This window comes from Sceloporus occidentalis, unplaced genomic scaffold, assembly GCF_023333645.1.
Source record: "Sceloporus occidentalis isolate IW3139 unplaced genomic scaffold, rSceOcc1.0.p SCAF_10, whole genome shotgun sequence".
Classification (NCBI taxonomy): domain Eukaryota; kingdom Metazoa; phylum Chordata; class Lepidosauria; order Squamata; family Phrynosomatidae; genus Sceloporus; species Sceloporus occidentalis.
This window is the reverse complement of record NW_028316990.1, coordinates 31,235,434-31,257,869: the sequence shown is the minus strand read 5'-3', so window position 1 is coordinate 31,257,869 and position 22,436 is coordinate 31,235,434. Positions and strand designations below refer to the sequence as shown.

The 22,436-nt window shown below is 46.9% G+C and overlaps 1 protein-coding gene across 3 annotated transcripts in view; it reads left to right on the top strand.

The window, feature by feature from the left end:
* Positions 1-22,436, top strand: part of LOC149306339 (septin 12-like) — a 59,620-nt gene that overhangs the window by 21,284 nt on the left and 15,900 nt on the right. Inside the window, exons 1-3 of one of the 3 annotated variants that reach the window (XM_089540311.1) lie at positions 1,476-1,568; positions 14,046-14,237; positions 21,367-21,495. In XM_089540311.1, coding sequence (XP_089396437.1) covers positions 14,075-14,237; positions 21,367-21,495 — 292 coding nt within the window. In that variant the 5' untranslated portion in view covers positions 1,476-1,568; positions 14,046-14,074. Of the gene's footprint in view, positions 1-1,475; positions 1,569-6,658; positions 6,803-14,045; positions 14,238-21,366; positions 21,496-22,436 lie in introns of those variants that run through there. The other 2 variants (XM_089540312.1, XM_089540313.1) reach the window with 2 other exon arrangements.

Genomic DNA, 22,436 nt, shown 5'->3' with positions numbered 1-22,436 from the left:
TTTATTTGTGGTTTTGACTAATGTGTTCTCTCTAGGAATCTCTAGCACCTAAATACAGTCGGCCCTCCATATCTACGGATATGTTATCCACTCAACTGATGTGACAGATATAGATGTACTTTTTTCCTTTCCAGCCCTAGCGATAACTCTCCGTCACTCAAAGTTTGCTTAGAACCGTAAGCTTTGATGCTCTCATGGCTGCAAGGGAAGCAATGGGAGGAGTGTTTGATAAATTAGGAAATTAGGCCTGCCAACTCTCTTCACCCATGTATGCGGTGGGACTTCTCAGGTTGTCCATTAATCATCATCATTGGAGAACAAGAGACCATAAATATATCCCTGTGAGTTTTTGGAATGATAACGGAAGGGAATCTGACTCATTAATTCATAGGAATATTTATGTTCTTGGCAAGCTGGTGATTTTTTCCCTAGGCAAGGGAAGGCTTTTGGGTAGCGTTTTTCAGCACTACAGTGATTTATGCTTCCACTTAAAGAATATTCCTATGACAGGTCCTGTAGAATGCAGCAAATCTATTCTCTCAATGACCAGAGAGGAAAGACCTTCTCTGAGCACCAACAGAGTGCTTTTCTGGCACGATGTGGTGTATGGCTTCCAAGCAGATATGAGCCCTGGTGCATTTTGAACAATGCAATGACTGTTCCTTCTCCTACCCCTTCATTGGTCCCATCTCTGCAATCCACCTCTGTGCTTACCAATGTTTTGGAGTTAGAAATAGAAACAAGACATAGGAGTTTATCACATGAAAGAGGTTGGGAGTTTATCCCGTGAATATCCGGGAGAAATCGTGTAATTAGGTGAAACGACATCGCACAACACCCACCATTAAAGTGGTCACAAAGAAGCATTAACGTGCATCTTTTTACTTTTGGGATTTCAACAACAATGCATTTCCGATATCACTTTATTTCTGCAATTGGGTGTGATAATCATTCACGCAATTACTCGCCATTTTGGCTTTATTTGCAGGATGCTTTAAATGTGCTTTAATCTCTCTTTAATGCTGAAATTAGCCCCAGTGTGATAAACTCCTTAGTGCCACTTTTTGTAGATGAAGCATCAAGCCCAGAACCTTAGAGCTTGTTGTGCTCTGTATTTACTGACTGCAGGCTTCTGCGTTCCACTAAACTTAGCAATCTGGAGCGTCATTGTTGTGCGTTGTGTGCCTTCAAGTCATTTCTGACTTATGGCAACCCTAAGGATACCCTATCGTAGGGTTTTCTTAGCATGTTTCTTCAGGTTTGCCATTGCCATTCTCTGAGGCTGAGAGAGTGCAACTTGCCCAAGGTCACCTAGAGGGAGTTCATGGACCTTGGTGTCCAGAGTCATAGTCCAACACTCAAACCACTACACTATGTTGGCTCTCATCAGGCTAAAGGCAATCTCCCTTTAAGAAAAAGAACCAGTAGCAGTGGCATCCAAGATTCTGAGCAACCGTTGCACCACCGCGGTTCTAATTCCTCCTGGATTTGTTTTCAGAGCATCTCGGGGACAAAGTTCGCAGGGTCTCATTGCAGACCAGTGGGGATGATAGTCTAAAATAAGAAAGGTAGGATGCTGCACATGTGGCCAAGAAGTGCAGGAGGGAAAAGAGGGTTAGTGTTTGAAAACGTAAAGGCAGAGATGGGAAACTGCAGGGGACGCAGGAGTGATGTTCCTTCACTCTCTGTTGGGCAGCACTATTGTCTTTCAGCACACTGGAAATGATGTAACATTACTTCTGGGTTTCACATTAGCCAGTTTTCAGAAGGTCTTTCTGTTTCTTTGGAGGACTTGGGGGTCTCTGTTGTAGGTGCGCGACATCAACCACCCCATGTGCTTTGGGGCAAAAATATCACCCAAAAATAGTCATGATCTTTAAAAACAATAGGTCTAGGGACTTCGGGGGGCACATGTTTGGGTCCCAAGTGCTGCATGTCCCCCACAAGTCGCACTTAGCCTGCCTGTGCATTATGGGAAAATACAGTTGGACGTCTTCCCAGGCCCCCATCCCAAGACGGATCTTACAGCCCAACCTCTGAGACTCTCTCTGAAGTTTATCGCATGGGAGGGAATCGGCCAAATCCCATGCAGAAATGGGATTTAAATCAACAAAAGCGGGATCATTTTCAGACACATTGCGCATTCATCCAAAATTAACCAGCACAGAAAGTGGGCAAATCCCACAAAAGCAGGATCATTTTCAGATGCACTGAGAATTCATCCAAAATTAACCAGACCTCTCTCTCTGCTGCTCCTCTTGATAGCTATCATTTGCCTGCATTGGATAGGAAGAGTGAGAAGGCAGAGCTGTTTTCTTTTGCTGTCCTGAGCTCTTCCTCTGAATAGCTGTGCAATAGGGGAAAGAAATAGCAGTCTGAAGCCCCACTATCTGCCCTACTGTCTGCTCACCTGTTTTTGCCACAGATAGAGACCAACAGGTCTTAATCTTGGCAGCTTGGAACGTGTCCCCCCATTTTTGGTGTCACTCTGGTCTTGTGTTTTCCCAGCAACCTTTCTCCATACAGCTCAGCACTCTTGGGAGGAAGGCGAAACCACAAGGCAGGAAGTGCCAAGTCAGTTGCGCCAAGCTCTTTGGTGGCCCCGGGACCTAACCGAGCACACAAGAAACAATCCTGCATAGTTTTTTTCTCTCCAGACATCTCAGGGCTCGGGTTGAGGTTCCTGGACCACAGGCGGCTTTTGCTCAGCTGCAAGAGGTAACTTCCCAAATGCCTGTCCCTGCATCTGAGGTGTCTCTTGTTGCGTCTGAAGGAGATGTAGATCAGGTTAGATTAGCTTTTCTGTCTTTGCGACCCAAGTCTCTTTATAGGACTTTGGTCCTCTTAAAAATGCTGAGTTGCATGGAGGAGGGTGCTGAGAAAACATAAGACCAAGATGATATTAGGGCGGGAGGGGGGGGGTATTGTGAGCTACTGAGAGGCTGTTTCGTGGCAGTAAAGCAATGAGATGGGGCATTAGGGTGATGGATTGTACCCTCTTCAGACTGCCTCTGGGGTATGCCATTATCTTTAAATCCCTGGCTGATGTGAGTGGGAAGACGAGAGGCATCGCTAGGGGTGCAGGGGGGGGTCATATTACACTGGGTGACACCCTGGAGTGGTGCACACCTGGTGGGACTGTTGCAGCTACTGGGCAAGCGAGAAAAGGCATTGCTTCTCTTTCTTTCCTGCCCAGCAGCCATGCCAGACCTTGAACAGGCCCTCCAGAGGCTACGACTGTCTGGTCGGGTGATTGGTGGTGGACAGCTGGCTAAGGGACATGCAAGCGACGTGGAGGGAGGGTGGGGTATTGCCCCCCATAGTCCTTTTTTGGGACGCGCACTGGGTGGCACCAACCTCAGGGCCACTGCTTGAAACCCAGAAAACCACCCAATTTTGAGCTATTAAAATATCACCAAACAAACCCAGGTGAGTAGAGTACGAATCCTTTTAAACCAGCGGTTCTCAACCTGTGGGTCGCGACTCCATTGGGGGTTGAACGACCCTTTCACAGGGGGTTGCCTAAGACCATCGGAAAACATATATTTCCGATGGTTGTAGGAACCGAGACACTGCAATTTTATGATTGGAAGTCACCATGTCATGAGGAACTGTATTAAAGGGTCGCGGCATTAGGACGGTTGAGAACCACTGTTTTAAACTTTTCCTTGGATCTGGTTTTATACGGAAAATTTGGTGGGCCATTGTTTTTAACCCCGAAACTTTCCGTTCTATGGGTTGGGACAGCCAAGCGCTCCAGTGGTGAAATGCAGTCAATTTCTTGTCCCTGGCCGTTCTCACATTTTGAGAGGGCGGGGGAGTCCATAGTGGCACTTTTATCTACGTTCCTGCATCAATTTCTGTTTAATACATATATTAAACATACATACACACATATCCCCTCCGTGTACAAAAAAAATGTGGCATTGATTGGGAGAATGCATGCCAGTTGCAAAATGCCTATTATGTCCCAGCACTCTACAGTTTACAGAAAGAGTAAACAGTAAAAATCCATGTCAGGCAATGCCTTTAATGCAGGGATGGGAAGCTGCCAGAGATTGCATTGCCCTCCGCCCCTCTGTGGCTCTAGAGAGCCAAAACAGACCCCCTCCAACTGTGATCTGAAAAAGTTGTGTGGTCTAAAGGGATTACTACACACAGTTTTTAAACTGCAATTGCTATTGGAAAATAGTACCTTTGGCAAATCATGTTGCATGACAACGCCTCCGACCCATAGCTGCTATGTTGCCCAAGCATGGTTAGGGCATCCCTTTTCATTGACAGGGGAAACCCATCAATAAGCTTGCAATCCTGCTGCAGTCCCATCCTCTCCCCCAGTCAATGCTCCCTCTTGCTATTCCCAAGCAGACTGGTTACCCAAAGGCATAGGGCAGGAAGGTAAGGTTAAGGGGAAGTCCAGAAAAGAATGTGATGATAGAAGCAGCCCCAGTCACGCAACTGCAAAGACGTGCAATAATGGCTGCTCACAAACCAGTCTGTTTCCATTTTCATGAACCAACGCGATAACGGCAAGAGCGAGACTCATGTGGTAATATCCTAAAATTATTGTTTGCCTCCAAATGATCAGCGATAACCCTCCGCAAATCCAAATTTATTAGGGACGATCACTGTTGCAGAAGATTCTGGGCACCCTTTTGAGACCTCCAGATCCTCTTGTCAGGCAACATGTACAAAAAAGGAACGATGGTCAGAAAGTGGAGAATGGAGGGAGGGAAAGATTTACTTGGTGTTGAACTTGGGAAGCCTGCATGGTTGAAATAGCACCTAGTAAACAAAACCTAATCCGTTCAAGTCTGCAAACCCTCCTACGCTCCTATCTTAGTCGGTGCGGACTTCATATAACATTAAATCAGCCTTTTCCTCCTTTACTCTCTCTCTCTGCTTCTAAAGATGCCAAGTACTGAAAGTATGCTCTTTTTTGGGCTACAAGTCCATGAATCTCTCAGCCATCGAGGTCACTGGAGTTGCCATCCAAACAGGACATTTTCCCCAAGCTCTGTTTGCATTTAAGGCAGGTGTCCTACCAAAAAGCCTCCAAATCCTTGTAGGTTAGGCCACATGAGACCCCATGTGAAAATAAGATGGTAAGGAAAATAAAATGTGCTACCTAAAAGAGGGATAGGGAATGGATGGTCCTTCAGACATTGTTGGACTGCAGCTCCCATGAACTTTTCCTCCTGAGCAATGCTGACTCGGGTGGATGGGACTTGCATAGAATCATAGAGTTGGAAGAGACCACAAGGAACATCCAGTCCAACCCCATTCTGCCATGCAGGAACTCTCAATCAAAGCATCTCCAACAGATAGCCATCCAGCCTCTGCTTAAAGACCTCCAAGGAGGGAGACTCCACTGCACTCTGAGGGAGTGTGTTCCACTGTCGAACAGCCCTTACTATCAGGAAGGTCCTCCTAATGTTGAGCTAGAATCTCTTTTCCTGGAGCTTGCATCCATTGTTCTGGATCCTGTTCTCCAGAGCAGCAGAAAACAAGCTTGCTCCCTCCTCAATATGACATCCCTACAAGTATTTAAACAAGGCTATCCTCTCACCTCTTAACCTTCTCTTCTCCAGACTAAACATCCCCAGATCCCTAAGGCGTTCCTCATAGGGCTTTATGGTTTCCAGACCCTACACCATTTTAGTCACCCTCCTTTGGACACACTCCAGTTTCTCCAGGTCTTTTTTTAATTGTTTTGCCCAGAACTGGACACAGTATTCCAGGTGGGGCCTGACCAAAGCAGAATAGAGAGGCACTATTAATTCCTTTGATCTAGACACTATACTTCTATTGATGCAGTCTAAAATTGCATTGGCCTTGTTAGCTGCTGCATTGCACTATTGACTCATTGATCCCTTTCACATGTAGTCCATCTGGAGAGCCACCCGTTCCCCAACCCTGGCTTCAGCAACGGTGCTGGTGTGACGGCTTCATCAGCCCATTTGTTGTTAGGGTTTTTGAGGGGCTGAGAGTGTGTGACTCACCCAAGTTCATCAAGTGAGATCATCAATTACGACCTTCTCCTGATCTCCTTATTGCATGACTCTTTCCATCTCACTGTGAGTAGCAGCAGAGATTGCAAAGCCCAGAGGCCTCCATTGGGACTGTTTAGTGGTCAAGAGATGGTCAAGAGATTGACATAAACATCCTACATTCCCAGCTTATTGCAATCGAATATTCAGAAACCGTTTTGGAGACGTGACCAATGAGCGGCGTTTTTAAAATTGCAATTTTTTAAATTAAAAAATGAAACGATTCTTGCATCATTTTGCAAAGGGGATGTTGACTAATCCAACCACGCTGGGTGCAGATGGACACCCTTCTCCATCCTTCTTTGCTTGCTGAGAGGCCAGAGCAAACAAAACCTTTTTAAAAAGAAAGGGGGGGGGGGTCATTTTTTGGGGGGGCTCTCTCTTTTCTCTTGAAAATGCAAATGGACAGGCCGGTTGCAGTAAACCAAGCATGCTCATGCAATTGGACAAACTTCTCAAAAGGGTCTTTCTCCCCCTTCTTGAGGGGGAAAGGGGGGCAGGGAGGATTATTGCCATGCTGGTCATGTGTTCGAGGCACCAGCCGGGCTCTGTCTGTCTGTCTCTCTTGTTTGATCCCAATAGGGGAGCTGACAGAGGGGAGGGGACTCCTTCTTTAGCATTGGAAGAGATGAGGATGATGGGGAGCTGAAGGCAAAAGGAGGAGAAGCACGGATGCAGTGGGCGCTGCTGCTCCCATGGAACTGGGGGCCAAGGGGGACCCTGTGTCCGAGACCCCATAGCTGAGAGAGAAGGTAGGACCTGGGCAAAAGGGTGGAAAGGATTGCCAGAGAGCCCCAGCAAAGGCAAGGCAGGCAAAAGAAAGAGCTGGAAGACAAAGGAAATGAGAGGACAGATGCTCAATCTTGCCTCTTTGTCTCTGCATGCTTTTGGGGGAGCATCAGTGTAGGGAAGCAGATGGTCTTCATATGTATTTTCCCCTCTGGGCAAGGTCAGGGGGCTGAGGATGGGTGACCAACGTGGGGTGGAAAGCGATGCTCACACGGGCATCTTGCTAGGCTCTTCAGCAGCATTAAGTGGGTGGGTGTGGATGGCAGCAGGAGTGCTGCATGTGCCCTGAGGTTCAGGCCCAGTGGGAAAGATGGTCGGCTGGCGGCAGGACACCTTGGGTGCCAACCTGACTTCAGGGATCATTCCTTATTGATAAAGCATCACCGAGCCACCTGCTTTCTTCATCACGCTGAGCAGACCTTGCAAAGGACCAGGTGGATGGGTGGCTCCTCTGAGCAAACTATCTTTGCTTTCAAATGCCGGTGTGAACCTCTCCATCTCTGGTTGCCTTCCTGGACAATGATGCCTTTCTTTTCGCCCCCTCTTTCCTTTTAATCATGCCTAGCAAATCCTTTTCTTCCTTTTGCACTGTGGTTTTTATTTTGCCCATGCAAAGGACTGGTGAGCTACCAGGCTGCTTTTGCCATTGTGTAGCGATGCAAAGAAGAGAACCACTTGCTCCAAGCAGTGGCAGAGGAGATGGTCCTGGAACCTGGTCTGAGAAAAAGAAACATTCCCTCTGTATTTGCAATAGGACAGGTCAGGGAAAAGGTTTCTAGCTTAACGTTGCTTTTGGGATCTTTTGTGAAGATGCACTAAAATCTTCTTTTTAAATATGTGGGGTATGGACCTGAATCCTCCTCCAGGCAATTTTTTTTAATCCCTTAGACCCAGTGTGGCCTTGTGGTTTGGGTGTTGGATTATGACTCTGGAGCCCAGGGTTCGAATCCCAGCTTTGCCATGAAACCCACTGGGTGGCCTTGGGCATATCACACTCTCTCAGCCTCACAGGAAGGCAATGGCAAACCTCCTCTGGACAACTCTGGCCAAGAAAACCCCAGGAGAGGTTCACTTTAGGGGTTACCATAAGTCAGAAATGACTTGAAGGCGCATGGTGACAATGACAGAAATAAAACAGGTCAGGAAGATAACTCGGAGTGTTTCCACACTGCAAAATCAAAATAGTTTGAGACCACTTTAACTACCATACTTCTATCCAGGGGTTTGTAGTTTGGTAAGAACTCTCTGACAGACCAGGCAGAGTACCTCACCAAATAACAAATCCCAGGATTCTGTAGGATAGAGACATGGCAGTTAAAGTGGTATCAAACTGCTTTAATTCTGCAGTCTGGTTGCACCCAAGGTTACAGACCTTCTCTTTGCCCTACTTGGTGTAAGGCGTATTGTGTGAAGTGGTGCACAGCCTCAATACAGGGTTGTCTTCTAGGATGGCTACCTACACAGTGTCCAGAAAGGTCAGCAGAGGAACTGAGTTGCTGCAACGTCAGTGCAGAGTTTGGCAAAGTTAAGCTTCTTTGGACTGCTTGTCCCAGAATCCCCCAGCCAGCATGGTTAGTGGTGCAAATGCAAAGACCAATGCTATAATTTGCATAGAAATACAGTGCCAGATGAAGACTTGTGGGCAGGTGATCTGGGTGACATTTGTCCAGGTGATAACCACGGATAGGCTTTTGTCTCTTCCTTCTTCTGGTTCTTTAATCTTTAAAGTGGACTTGAAATGAACCTCCTTTCTGTGGAGAGAAGTAGTCATGCCATTCCCCAAGCTAGAGCATGGAAAGCTAGTTCTGGAATGAAAGAAAGACGTTACGGTTATAGTTCCAAGGCCCCCACAAGTAGTTAATTGGTGCAGTTTTAAAGGTGTCATTTGTTGATCCCTGTAACATTGTCCCCTTGCCTCCCAGAATGAAGAATCAAGGCGACTTCACCAATTAAATCAGATACAGTGCAAAAGATGAACATTAAAATCGAATTTAGAAAGTAATCCATGTAAACGGGGGCAAATTTCTTTTTGAATGCCTTCAAATACATTTTAAAATATTTTTTGTTTAACACTATTACGAATCTTAGCCCTCATAGAAGTCAGGTAACTTTGTTTCCGTCCGTTATGCTCCTTTTATATTCCATTTTCTTGCACCCTATTGCCTCCTCCCAAAAAGGATGTGTTACAAGCAACGAAGTTACTCAGAACTCATTCCTTTCTTCTAAGTTGTGGCTGAGGCAGGAGCACAGAGTTTTGCAACTTTTCTCAAAAGTGACTGATCTCATCCAAGGGGAGAGAAAGAGGGAAGGAAAAGAGAGAGAGAATATAATAATAATTATTATTAATTAAATATTAAATTTTAAAAATGTGTATGTACATTTTTCCTCACCTGTAAGTCAAAGGCCCATGGGGTGAAGTAATGGGGAGCATCTTCTTGTTGTTAGCTGCCCTCGAGTCGATCTCGACTCATGGCGGCCCTATGGATGAGACATCTCCAAGACCCCTGTCCTCCACTGCTTTGCTTCCTACAACCCCATAAAATCCATAGTGTCCTCCTTAATGGGCTCCATCCATCATGTGCCCTTCCTGTCTTCTTACTTCCCTCCATCTTTCCCAGCATTATAGTCTTTTCCAATTAGTCCTTCCTTCTCATGATGTGTCCAAAGTACGACGGCCTGAGTTCGGTCATCTTTGCTTCCAAGGTGGTTTCTGGCTTGATCTACTCTAGGATGTTCTTTTGACTGTCCGTGGGATCCTCAACACTCTACTCCAGCACCACATCTCCAATGCATTGATTTCCTTCCTATCTTCTTTCTTAACCATCCAGCTCTCACATCACTACATGGCAATAGGGAATACGATGGCTTGTACGATCCTAACTTTTGTGCTCAAGTTGTATATCTTTGCATTTTATCATCTTCTCTAGTTCTTTCATAGCTGTCCTTCCTATTCTTGATCTTCTTCTGATTTCCTGGCTGCAGTCCCCATTTCTGTCAATGTTTGATCCTAGGTATGAAATGCCCCAGGTATCTTTTACTACTACTATTTCTTTATGGTCTAGGTTGAGCTTGTGAAGGTCCTCAGGGGTCATTATTTTGGTTTTCTTTATGTTCAACATGAAGCCTACCTTTGCACTTTCTTCCTTGATTTTCCTTAGTAGGTGTTCCAGGTCTGTGAGGTTTTCTACTAGTAGTATGGTGTCATCTGCGTATCTCAGATTGTTGATCTACACTGTAGAAATAATGCAGTTTGACACCACTTTAACTGCCACAGCTCCGTCCCAAAGAATCCTGGGATGTGGAGGCTTTTGCCAGCACTCTTTAACATAAAGATCTTGTAAAACTGGAAATCCCAGGATTCCTTAGGATGGAGCTACGGCACTTAAAGTTGTGTCAAACAGCATTATTTCTACAATGTAGTCACATCCCTGGTGTGCTTAAGTCCTCCTTAGTGCCAAGATGGGATTACATGGAGGGCATTCACAAGGCATTCATGGCTCACTGGCAATTCCACAGATAATATACACATTCAAAGGGCAATCCTGCCCCAAACCTAGTGTGCTTCCCAGATGGGTTAGTACAACTCCCATAACCCTAAGGGTGCCCACTCATCCACACTTGGGATGGCCTGCCCTAATGAGTGTCACATAGCTCAGTGGATTTCTTTTCTGGTCACATTGCCCCCAACCTGTGATTTTTCAAACTAGGGTAGCAGTGTTAAAAGACGGGAGCTTTGGATATTATATGAGGTATGCATTTCCAAAGGGCCACATCAATGGCAAAATAATGCTTTGCATTGCCACATTCTCTCCAATTGACTTCCTTAGGCTTTGGTGTGATCGAAACACTTGGGGTTGGTGTAGTGAGGCACAGGAGCAAAACAAAGATTTCTGAAACTAGAAGGCCAGTGACAGTGATGTGGTCCCTTTCCATACACTGATCACCCAACCTATGGCAGCAGACAGAGTAATGCCAATGGCCCCGACTGTGGTTCCTTCGCCCATATATCTTTGGAGCAGCATGCAAAGGAAAATCCAGAGAGCATCTCCCACGCTGTTCTGAGGATATACAGATGGGTCCCCAACACCTTCTGTCTCCATCCAGAGGGAACAGCATGATAGAGAGCAGAGGATGGGAAGGGTGGCGCTTGCAAACAAAAAGATGAGAGAACGCCCAGCTTCATTGTTCCTGCATTGCTAAATTGGTTTTTCTTTTTCATCATGCTGAAGCAGAAATATGAGGAATTTTGGGAATCTAGACCTCAGTATCCTTCAGTAGGCTCGGTTCAACCCCAAGTTGCTAATTGCCAACCTCTGTCTTCCTGATGTCTACTTTCTATAGTGTTCCTAATGCTTTTGCAGGGTCGGCCTCTGCATGCCAGTTGTAAAATGTGCCAATTCCCCCATACCATTTGCTGGTTGTCTTAAAAATTCCAGTTTGAAGGGAGACAGCAACTGCTGTGGAAATCATAAGCCGGCCGGTGCCACTGCTGCAGGCACCATTCTAGAGTCCTATGATGACAGGTGTCCTTTTTCTGGAGTACTGCTCTGTTTCACATCTGGACTTGTGGCTGTTATTACTGTAGAAAAACTCTTTGGATTTCCCTTGAAAAGCACCTCCAGAGCAGGTCAGTCCATGTTTCGACTACGAATCATCAAATAAAACCAGTTGGATTAGACCAAAGCATGATTTAATCCAGTATGTTGTTCCTGACAGTAGTCAGAAATACACCTCTATTGCATCTGAGACCCAAGTCTACAAAAGCTTATGTTACAACTTCTTTCACACTGGGTTGATTCAATGAGGATGGAATCCATGACTTTGCAGGGCCTGGGCAGAGCTGTTGATGAAGAAGTGCTTGAGCCTTGTCCAAATGGACGTTTTACCCCAAATTCCCCCTGGGTTCATTATGTCTTGTTTACAAGATACAGGGCCAGGTCCCCAAATTGTTTCCGGAAGGTCTCCATGATGCCCGCATCCGATTTAGGGCTTCCTCACCCTAACCCACATTTTAAAAACGCACCTTTTGCTGCAGGTTTTTGGCTTTCTTTCCCATATGGCAATGTCTGCCTTCACTCACGATCTCCACAAACCGCTGGTGCCGCTGCTGCGGGCACAAATCACTCTGAGGTCAGAACAAGATGCCCAGCACTGAGAGCATGGCTGCACACTTTGTTCTGACCTCAGCAGCAGTGCTAGGTGATGGACATGGCCCTATGGAAAAGCAGTTGCCCATTGTTGGCTGCAAGAGCCAAAAACTGGCAGCAAAAAAGAGAAGAATGCCATGAAGGCAGCATCATCCAATCCTTGGAGGTCTGTCACTGATAGCCATAAGTCAAAGGGTCGCCATAAGTCAAAGTTGACTTGATGGCAATTGACAACAACAAGAAGTATTGGCTGTAGTCTCCAAAACAGGGACATGGCCAAGGGTCTTAGGAAGGAGATCATCTGCTGTACGCTCCAGTGTCTACCAGCATCTCTGACATGAGACAGTTCCTTCATCCTGCCTAGTGGTAGGGCCATCCCCGTAGGTCAAGGCATTTATTCTCAAGTTACAACAAGTGTCCATACTAGGTGGGGGATTCTGGGAACTGTTGCCCCCAAAAGTCCCTTCCCCAATCTCTCAAAGAAGGCTGCGCCGCTTTCTGCCTCTGTAGTAACCTTTTGGAGTGTGTGTGTGTGTGGGATGTCTTTCCCTTACCACTAAGTCACGACAAGCCGCCTCCACATGTCTCTGGGATTAAGGGCTGTGGCTTTTCCTGGCCAAGAGGCTGCAACAGCAGGCCTGAGAAAGATGGTGCCTTCTCTCTTCAGGATGACAGGCCTCTGGCGCAATGCCTTCCCCTCCTGGTGAACCAACTGCCACTGGCGCGAGGGAGTCCCTCTTCCCTCCCTCTGGCTCTTGCATTGTTTGTGGAAAAGCAGCTGAGGGACTGACAGCTTCAGGGCTCCTTGCCATCTCTGCTTTGCTGCAGAATTACATGGGGACGTGCGGGGATTGTGTGTCTGTGTGTTTAACATTTCTGTTGAAGAATTTTCCTCATGCTGTGCACACCAGACAGTCTGGACCTGGCCCGGGGTGTCTGCTGCTGGGGAAACGGCTTGTGATGGGCGAAGAAATTCAGTGTTTCAGCAAGCGCCCAGCCTAGTGAAAACCAGTGATGGCTCCATCTTGATCCATAATGTTTGCATCCCCTTATGAAGAGGGCAAGGGCACTGCAAGCTTTTGAGGAGCAAGATGATTCATTGCCATCATCAGGGTTGGCTCTACCCTTTTATTTTGCTGTTGTTGAGTGCCTTCAAGTTGTTTTCAACGTATGGCGACCCTAAAGCAAACCTATCATGGTGTTTTCTTGGCAAGATTTGTTCAGAGGGGACATACCATTGCCTTCCCTTGAGGCTTTTCTACTTTCTTTTCCACTTTCTGTCCAGGTTAATGTTGGGTTAACTCAGACGTCATCTAATAATAAATCCGCTTTTGCGGGGTTTTTTCACTTTAAATCCCATTTTTGCACCGGATCCCACCTGTGTGATAAGATCCATAGAGTCAGAAGGGACCACAAGGGCCATCTAGATTACTACATGTGTCTTTTAAATTACAGTTGGGAAATAGCATCTCTGGCGATACTTATTGCATGACATTGCCTCCAACTCGTAGCCGCTGTGTCTCCAAAGCATGGTCCGGGTATTCCTTTTCATTGACAGGGGAAGACCATCAATAAGCTCCCAATTGCGCTTCTTTTCCATTACCCAGCAGGTGCAAAATAACTAAATATAAAAATATTGAATAAATAAATATTTATGTAGTAAACACATTAAAAAGCAACTTTTGGAGGCTCTGATTTAGTCCTACTATTTCTGGTCCTGGAGGTATCATCTAGCCAGTTGGACAAGTACTCATCCATAGCCTTCGAGGAATTTATAAAGCCATCTGAGCTGGTGGCCATCATTACAACTTGTAGCATGGAGTTAAGAATCACACCCAGAATCTCTTTGGAGTCTATATCACGGGTTGTGTGTGTGTGTGTGTGAGAGAGAAAGAGTAATAAAACAATAAAGACACACAGGCACATCTCTCCCCGTGTCATACAACTTTCAGTGCAGAAGTACAACTAGATATGGGGAGAAGGAAATCTCTGTTAGGGAACTACCTAACAGTTTGGAGTCTAGGTTCAAGTTCCTTGTCTTTCTCTCTTCCTCTTTCAGAACAGAGCTCCCTGCAGCCGACATTCAGCATGGAGGAGCAGCCACCTCGAGAACAACTTTCCCGGGATGTCCCTTCTCCCCTCGGCACGGGGGACCGGAAGCTCTTTGGTTACGTGGGGATTGAGGCCGTCCTGGACCAGATGCGAATCAAGACCATGAAGACGGGATTTGAGTTCAACATCATGGTTGTAGGTGAGCACAGAACCAAAACCCTAATCCCTAGAGATTAGTTTCTAAAGAAATTCAGACTGCAAACCCCAGAATGGCATACTCTCCAACTGTCCCACCTTGGTTGGGACAGTCCTGATTAATTCTCTGTCCTCCCACTTTTTCATGTGCTTTTAAAATGTCCCAGTTTCTCTCTTCTCTTCCCCTTTTGTTCTCATCTTACTTCGTTTGCTGCAAACTGAGTTCAAAATGCAAAAAGGGGGAGAGGAGAGGGCATAATCTTACTCTTCCCAGTATGCTTAGGAAAATGCAAGCTGTCAAGTCAAAGGCTTTCATGGCCAGCATCCATAGATTTTTTGTGGGTTTCTCAGGCTATGTGGCCATGTTCTAGAAGAGTTTATTCCTGACATTTCACCAGCATCTGTGGCTGGCATCTTCAGCTGGCATTACTTGGTCACATGTCCTCATTGTCATCTGTGAAATGTTGGAAGATGTGGAATGACAAATGTTGGATGATGTGGCTGCAAGATCCTGACAACTGTTGTCGAAAAAGCTGGAGTGCTTAATGAATGCATCACCTTATTTATTTATTAACTCATTTCATTTCATTTCTATGCCACCTTTCTCCCAGAAAGGGACCCAAGACAGCTCAGATATAAAAATGTTTAAAAAGATTTTACAATAAACACTTTAAAACAATATAAAATGATATTTTTTTAAAAAAGCATTGTTGTTGTGTGACTTTAAGTTGTTTCCGACTTATGGCGACCCTAAGCCGAAACTATCATGAGGTTTTCTTGGCAAGACTTGTTCAGAGGAGATTTGCCATTATTATTATTATTATTATTATTATTATTATTATTATTATTATTATGGGCTGGTCCACATTGCAAATTAACCCCAAATTTCCCTGAGCTCACTGCATCCTGTTTACATTACTCTGGCCCAAAACCTTGAATTGGATCCAGACTGTCTTCACAATGCTTGCATTCGACTTGGGGTTTCCAGGAGTTTCTCTGAGATCATAATGAGATGCACAGTGTTGATAACATGAATGCATGGTCATTCTGACTTCAGAGAGACTTGCGCCTGCAGTGGCAATGCTGGCCAGCTCCCTGCGACTGCATCGAAAAGCAACTGCTTGTTGTTCACCAAAAAGTTGGCAGAGAAGGTATAAAAGGTATAAAAGGTGGGGTGGGGATTTGGGGCCATAAGTCAGAAACAACTTGAAAGCCCACAACAACAACAACAACAACACTCCTAGGAGGCTGAGAGGTTTATCAGACGCGAGTTTTTGGCGATTTCCCCCGCCTATCGTGCAATGTTAGCGTCACGAACGTTGCGCAATAATGTGAAAGCGCGATGTTCTTCCAGACGCCATTCATTTCTATGGGAGCCCGTTGCGCAACGCTCCCGTAGTTTAAGCGTCATTCCTCCCCCTTTTGGGCATTGCGGGTAAAAGTGGAAGCCAGGCCATGGTCTCCCGTTATCTTGCGAAATGTGTTGCGAAATGGTTTGGTGTAGTAGCCAACAGCGCAGCGTAACGCTAAAGTTACTGATTGCAAAGTTCCCATGATGCTGGGCTGCTTTTTGACCCCATTCCCTTCTGGTGGCCTTCCTTCCTCCCCCCCACCCCCGGGGAAGGGAGGGTGGCTCTGTCTTGCATGAACACCTAGGAGGCTTCCAATGTAAGGAACCCCCAGGGGTCATCCACTCCAGCACCTGGGAGGCTGCCCCATTCCTCTTTCCTGCATGGACACCTGGGAGGCTGCAAATGAAAGGTGTCCCTAGGGGTCATCCATTCCAGCCCCATTCCTCTGCCCTCCAAGAACACCTAGGATGCTAGAAATTTAAGGGTCCCCTTCTGCCTGCCACCAATCCCATCATCCACTGCCTTTCCCCAGGGGCCCATCTGCACCTCCCCTTCTGCCTGCCACCGATCCCATCATCCACTGCCTTTCCCCAGGGGCCCATCTGCACCTCCCCTTCTGCCTGCCACCGATCCCATCATCCACTGCCTTTCCCCAGGGCCCATCTGCACCTCCCCTTCTGCCTGCCACCAATCCCGTCATCCACTGCCTTTCCCCAGGGGCCCATCTGCACCTCCCCTTCTGCCTGCAACCCATCCCATCATCCACAGTCTCCTTCTAGGCCCCTATCTGCCCCCATTTTTTCACCTGCCACCAATCCCATCATCCACTGCATTTCCCCAGGGGCCCATCTGCACCTCCCCTTCTGCCTGCCACCAATGCCGTCATCCACTGCCTTTCCCCAGGGGCCTATCTGCACCTCCCCTTCTGCCTGTCACTGATCCCATCACCTAGGCCCCCTATCTGCCCCCCTATCTGCCCCCCTAATTCGACCTGCAACCCTCCCAGAGAAAGCCCTTGGACAAGTCACACTCTCTCAGCCTCATAGGATGGAAATGGTGAACCCCATGTGAACAATCCTCCCACAGCTAGCATGTGCATATATATGATCGCTCATAGCGATCATATATATGCACACACTGCAGGCGAAAACAGGAAACAGGAGACTGGAAGGGGCTTCTCCCCTTTCCCCTCTCCTCTCCCCCCCCCCCCCCGGGAAGCAAAAAGGTCAGGATGCCACCAAAACCTCCAAGGTGCATACGCAAATATGTTGTTGCAAAATGCGAAAGACAAAAGGAAGGCGCAAGTGTAGTAAATAGTTCCGCAATGCGTGATTTCGCATCACGGAAATCGCAACTTTCGCGCAACATCGCGCTATTGTAGCGCTAACATAACGTTACGGGTGAATGATGGAAAAGCAAGCAATATGGTGAGACATCGCGCGAAACAGTCATTTCTCAACGTTCTTTACACTTCCTTAGCGCAATTGCAGGGTCCAAAACTTGAGTCTGATAAACCTCTGAGATTGGCTACCTATGACCCAAGGGCAAACATGGTCCATACCTGGTCTTTAGACATATGTGCATGACCACTTTCCCCAACAGCGACTCCATGTTGTACCCCAGACCCAGGATTGTGCAATGCTAGGATGTGACAAGCGATCCCTTCAAAGTCCCTGATTTGGAGAGATCTGCTGCCGTCGTCCCCTTGGTGCCTTAAATTCCCTGAGAAATGTTCTCTCTCTGCATGTAGGAGTTGGTTGATTTGTGTAGCTTTCCTCCAAGCTGCCAGCTCTTCATCTGTGCCAACCCAAAGGCCATGATTTGCTCCCCTCAAACGTGAGAATTGTATGCCACCTGCAGCTTTCCAACCGGCACCCTGCTGCATCCACCAATTCTAGGTTTTATGGGGGGAAGGCAGGGGGCTGTTGCTACTCCAAACACATGCAATCTGTGAGTGCCTAGTAAACAACAGTCCCTTTCCTAGCAACCTTGTGCCCTTTCCCACCACTACCCCTCCTCAGACCTCTTTCCCTTTGCCTCCAACTGCAGAGAAAGTCTTTGTATGGCCTTCTCTTCCAAAGCTATGGCCCTTTCCTGCACTTGGCAATAAATATCCCCAGATCAAAAGCTGGAGGCCCTTATGGAGATGCCAAAAAGTAATCCTGAGTAAGAAGGATGGTTATGTTTGGGGCCTGAAACTTCCTCCAGGGAGAAGAGCGGGGTGGATTAAGGGATCACATGTTTAAGAGTAAAGCAAAGGAGAACATGAAGCTTGCACCGTGGGATTCCCAGTTCTGGGGGAACCGGTAGAACAGGTGCAAGAAAAGAGGGTGTTCTGTTTCCCCCCAGGAGGACTTTAGGTACAAGATATATGGATGATCGCTTTCTAAGAGATGGGCCTGAGATGCCAGGGGCAAGAGAGGTCCTAGTGGAGAATAAGGGGTTAGATAAGCCAATATATCCATGTCATTTAGATGCCACTATTTTCCCCAAGACTGGGACTCCTGTATGCCTTGCCTTTGGGTCAAGACAGCTGCACAATGATCTATTCAACTCCCACAGTGGAGGATGGGGAAAAAGAAGTGTGTTTGTCACTGAAAAATCCCTTCCAGCTATGTATCCATGTGCCATGATTCATTCAGAGGGACTAAAAGGAACCAAATCCAGCTGCTTAAGAACCTCAGCTTTAAGAAAAAACAACATATCTTTCTTGGTGCAAAGGTAGACCTGAAAGATGTGCGTTAATGCTTCTTTTTGACCACTTTAATTGGGGGGGGGGGGGGGGGGTTGCAACATTGTGTGAAATCGTTTTGTGTAATTACGCAATTTTTCTGGGATATTCACGGGATAAACTCCAGATTTCTTTCGTGTGATGTCAGGTTGGAGCAAGCTTGTTTTCTGCTGCTCCAGAGAATAGGGCCCGGAATAATGGGTGCAAGACTATAGGAAAAGATATTCCACCTAAACATTAGGACAAAGTTCCCGACAGTAAGAGCTGTTCGACAATGGAAGACAGTCCCTCGGAGAGTGGTGGAGTCTCCTTCTTTGGAGGTTTTTAAACAGAGGCTGGATGGTGGCCATCTGTCGAGGGTGCTTTGATTGTGAGTTCCTGCATGGCAGGGGTTGAACTGGATGACCCTTGAGGTCTCTTCCAACTCTATGATCCTATGATTTTGTGAAAAGCCCTAGGATCTAGCCATCCCCTACAGACAGCATTGATTTACTCCTTGTACCTTCCAGTTACAATCAGAAGCAGACCCTGGAAAAGTTAACTTTTGGGGGCTCCAGCTCCCAATCTCTTATGATGGTGGGAGGATTCTGGGAACCGTAGCCAAAAAAGTGATGAGGTTGTAATTGAAACGAAAAGATGTCCGTCACTAAAAAGGAAAAAAAGGAAGTCTCTAACCACCCACCCGGTGCCAGCTTTGCCTTGCCACAGTTGGGCAACAGGGTCAATGTGGTGTCTGCCAAACACCCTTCCTCCGGGGCCCAAAGGGACTGTCAGATTGCAAATCAGGAAATATAAAGCTTTTTTAAAAAGCTGCTCCAGCTGTAACTTCTCCGACCCTTTCCTAGGAGTTGCACATCTGGCTTCAATCAATCCTGGGAACACACACATATACACACACATATGCACGCACTTTCCCATGTGGTGAAGCTGGATGTGTTTGAACTTAAAAGGAGGGTGTGCATGGAGGGGTAGGGACAGGAAAGCAGAGCTGCCTGTGTGACACGGAGAGGGAAACCCCCCTGAAACCAGATAAGCCGCTTGGGGGGGGGGGAGTTGAAATAAACAAGCAGGAGGGGAAGGGAGACCCAGAGGGCCTTTGCTTTGAGATACGGGGTTTCATTTTTCTTCTTTAAAAGAACGCTGTTGGTTCATGCATACTAAAAAAAATCACTCTGGACAACAGAACAAGATAGGTCATTGTTTCCATGCTGCCTTCCCTTCCAAACAAACATAGCTGATAGCATTTTATCTAACTTGTAAGTCGAATGAAGAATTCAGGTTGGTTGTAGGATATGCCATTGCAAGCTGCTGGTTTCCAGTGCACCCTTCAGCAAGCAGCCTATTGGAAAGGTCTCTTCCTTTTCTGTTCCGTTTGGTAGGAGAGCCTGCTCTCATTCATAAGCTGGCCTCTTTGTACACCTTGTACACCAAGAGAGTAAGGATCATGGTACTGAAGCCTGTACTAGAGGCCACATTCCCACTTACAAATAAATCGCTTTGCGAACCAAATCGATGGGTCGGTTTGGCAGCGGAGCGTGGTTCACATTACATTTGGCCTGATCACATTTTCTTCCTTCAAAATAAAATAAAACATGGTTCACATTCCCGAATGAATCGATTCAAAATGGACCCGCTCCAGCCGGCCAAAGGGCAAATTTAAACCGATTCCGACCCACATCTGGTTCGCACTTGCGCAGAATCAATTTATCAAAAAAGACGTGGGGAAAAATCAGTTTCAAAACGTTGTGGCTTAAATGGGCCTAGCACATGTTCCCCCCCCCCCCCCAGCACATGGCCCTTTCAGCAATTCGGTTCAAGTGCGAACCAGGGTCATTTAAACCAGTTCAAACCGATTTGTGATCCGGTTTAAAAGGTAGTGGGAATGAGGCCTATAGTCAGCCTTCTGTATCCACAGATTTTTTGTCTATACATTCAAGCATCCACAGCTTGCAAGTATTTTTTAAAATATATGCATTCCAAAAAGCCAACCTTGTTTTTGGCGTTTTATATAAGGGATGCCATTTGACTCTGGCATTGTATTTAATGGGACTTGAGCATCCACTGATTTTATTTAATGGGACTTGAGCATCCATGGGGGGGGGGGGGGGTTGGAACCAAACCCCAGCAGATACCAAGGGCCCACGGTACTATTGTCCAACGTTTCTATAATACATGGCCATGCTGATAGCAGGATTTGAAGAGCTAGAGTTCCAAGAAAGGAGCGTTTCCATGCTCCGTTTAATTCAAGGTGTCACCCAGCACAAGATGACAGGAGTCTCTTCTAGATCCTCCAGCTGTAACAGTGTCTTCCGTCATAAAAGTCCTGCTGCGGTCCTTCATTCCTTCCAAATTAATTTCAAGAGCCCCTTCCGTCTGCTTGGCTTTGCAGCCCCAAGCAACTGTTGTTGTGACCCAGCCAAGGCCAAAGGTGAGGCAGTGTTAATGCCCCGGAGGAGAGAGATCTGAAAAGGTCCCAAGAAGGCAAAGCAGAGGCAAAGTTTTATTAGGAAAAATAATAATCTCCCCACTGTTTGGGCCTGTCATGGTTGCTGTCAAGCATGCAGGGCTATGTCTATCCCTTTGTACATGGCGAAGGGTGTTGCAGGGTGGGGAAGGGCAACAGAGAGTGGGAGTAAAGCTGCAAATCTGGGAGTCTTCATGGTTCTTCTCTTCCTCTCATCCCTTTGCTTAATGTTCTGTCCAGATGTTCCTTTGTGTTGATCACGTTCAGGTCTGGATTCCCCTTTACTTAGGGTTCTTTAGCTCTTGGACTGTCCAGCCTTTCAAACCTTCAAAGCCAAAGACTGTCTTCTGCAAACTAGGTCCTCAATGGCAAACCCTCTCTGTAGAACCTTGCCATGATAGGGTTGCCTTAGGATCAACAAAAGTTGGAAAGGGCTTGGAGGCACATAGCAACAGCCAAGAAGGACACTGGTTTCGGGAACCAGGCTTTATCCTGGCTGTCTGTTAAGTTTTCACACCTTGGATGATGTGGTTTCAGAGCTTACTCTTCTCTCTCCTCTTCTCTCACTGCTTTCCACCGCACCCAGGACAGAGCGGCCTTGGCAAGTCCACCATGGTGAACACACTCTTCAAATCCAAAGTCAGTCGGAAAGCAACATGCCCCGGTTATGAGGAGCACATCCCCAAGACTGTGCACTTACTCTCTGTCACCCATGGTAAGAGCTGCTCCTTCTTTCACTCTCAACTATTAGAGCACTATGATTCCACATTAACAGCCAGTCTGAGCAAGAAGGGGGACTTTGGCTGCATCTGTACTCTAGAAACAATGCAGCTTGACACCGCTTTAACTGCCATGGTTCAATGCCATTGGATTTTGGATGTTGTCATTTTGCAAGGCATCTAGCCTTCTCTATCGGAGAGTTCTGGTGCCGCAGCAAATGACAAATCCCAGGGTTGCATAGCATGACACCAAAGCCAAACTGCATTACTTCTGCAGTGCAGATTTAGCCCTGGCTGCTGCTGGCTGTGTCATCCAGACGTTGCCATTGACTTGCACCCGCTACCCCCCTGCTTGGAAGAGGCCTGTGTCTGAGAACGTGAACTCTGGCAAACAATGGCTCTCTTGTGAGGCTTTCCCACTAGGCCACAAGAGCATCACCATGGCTACTTTCCAAGGGAGCCCAGGCCTGCCTTGGGGTGGGTGCTGCCATTCTCATGGAAGGCTGAGGGGGTCTCTTTTGCAACAGGCCTCCCTTTCCCACACACTCTTTGGAGTGCATGGCTTCCCCTTCCAGCTTGCTTTGGGCGATGTTTCTCACTCAGCCTGAAGGGGAAAAGGTGTCAGCTGTTCAGCCCTGTGGGCCAAAGGGAACATTGCTTTATGCACACTGTTGCATGGTTGAAAAAACCCACAACAGCAATGAAACCATTGGATAGGAGCAAGCTTTGGATTAGGACTCTGGAAACCAGGATTCGAATCCCAGCTCAACCATGGAAACTCACTGGGTGACCTTGGCCAAGTCACACACTCTCAGACCCAGTGGATGGCAATGGCAAATGACCCTCTGAAGAAAGTTGCCAAGAAAACTTCATGACAGGTTCCACTTTAAAGTCACCATAAGTCAAAAATGACTTGGGTCACACCAGGTTGGGGCTG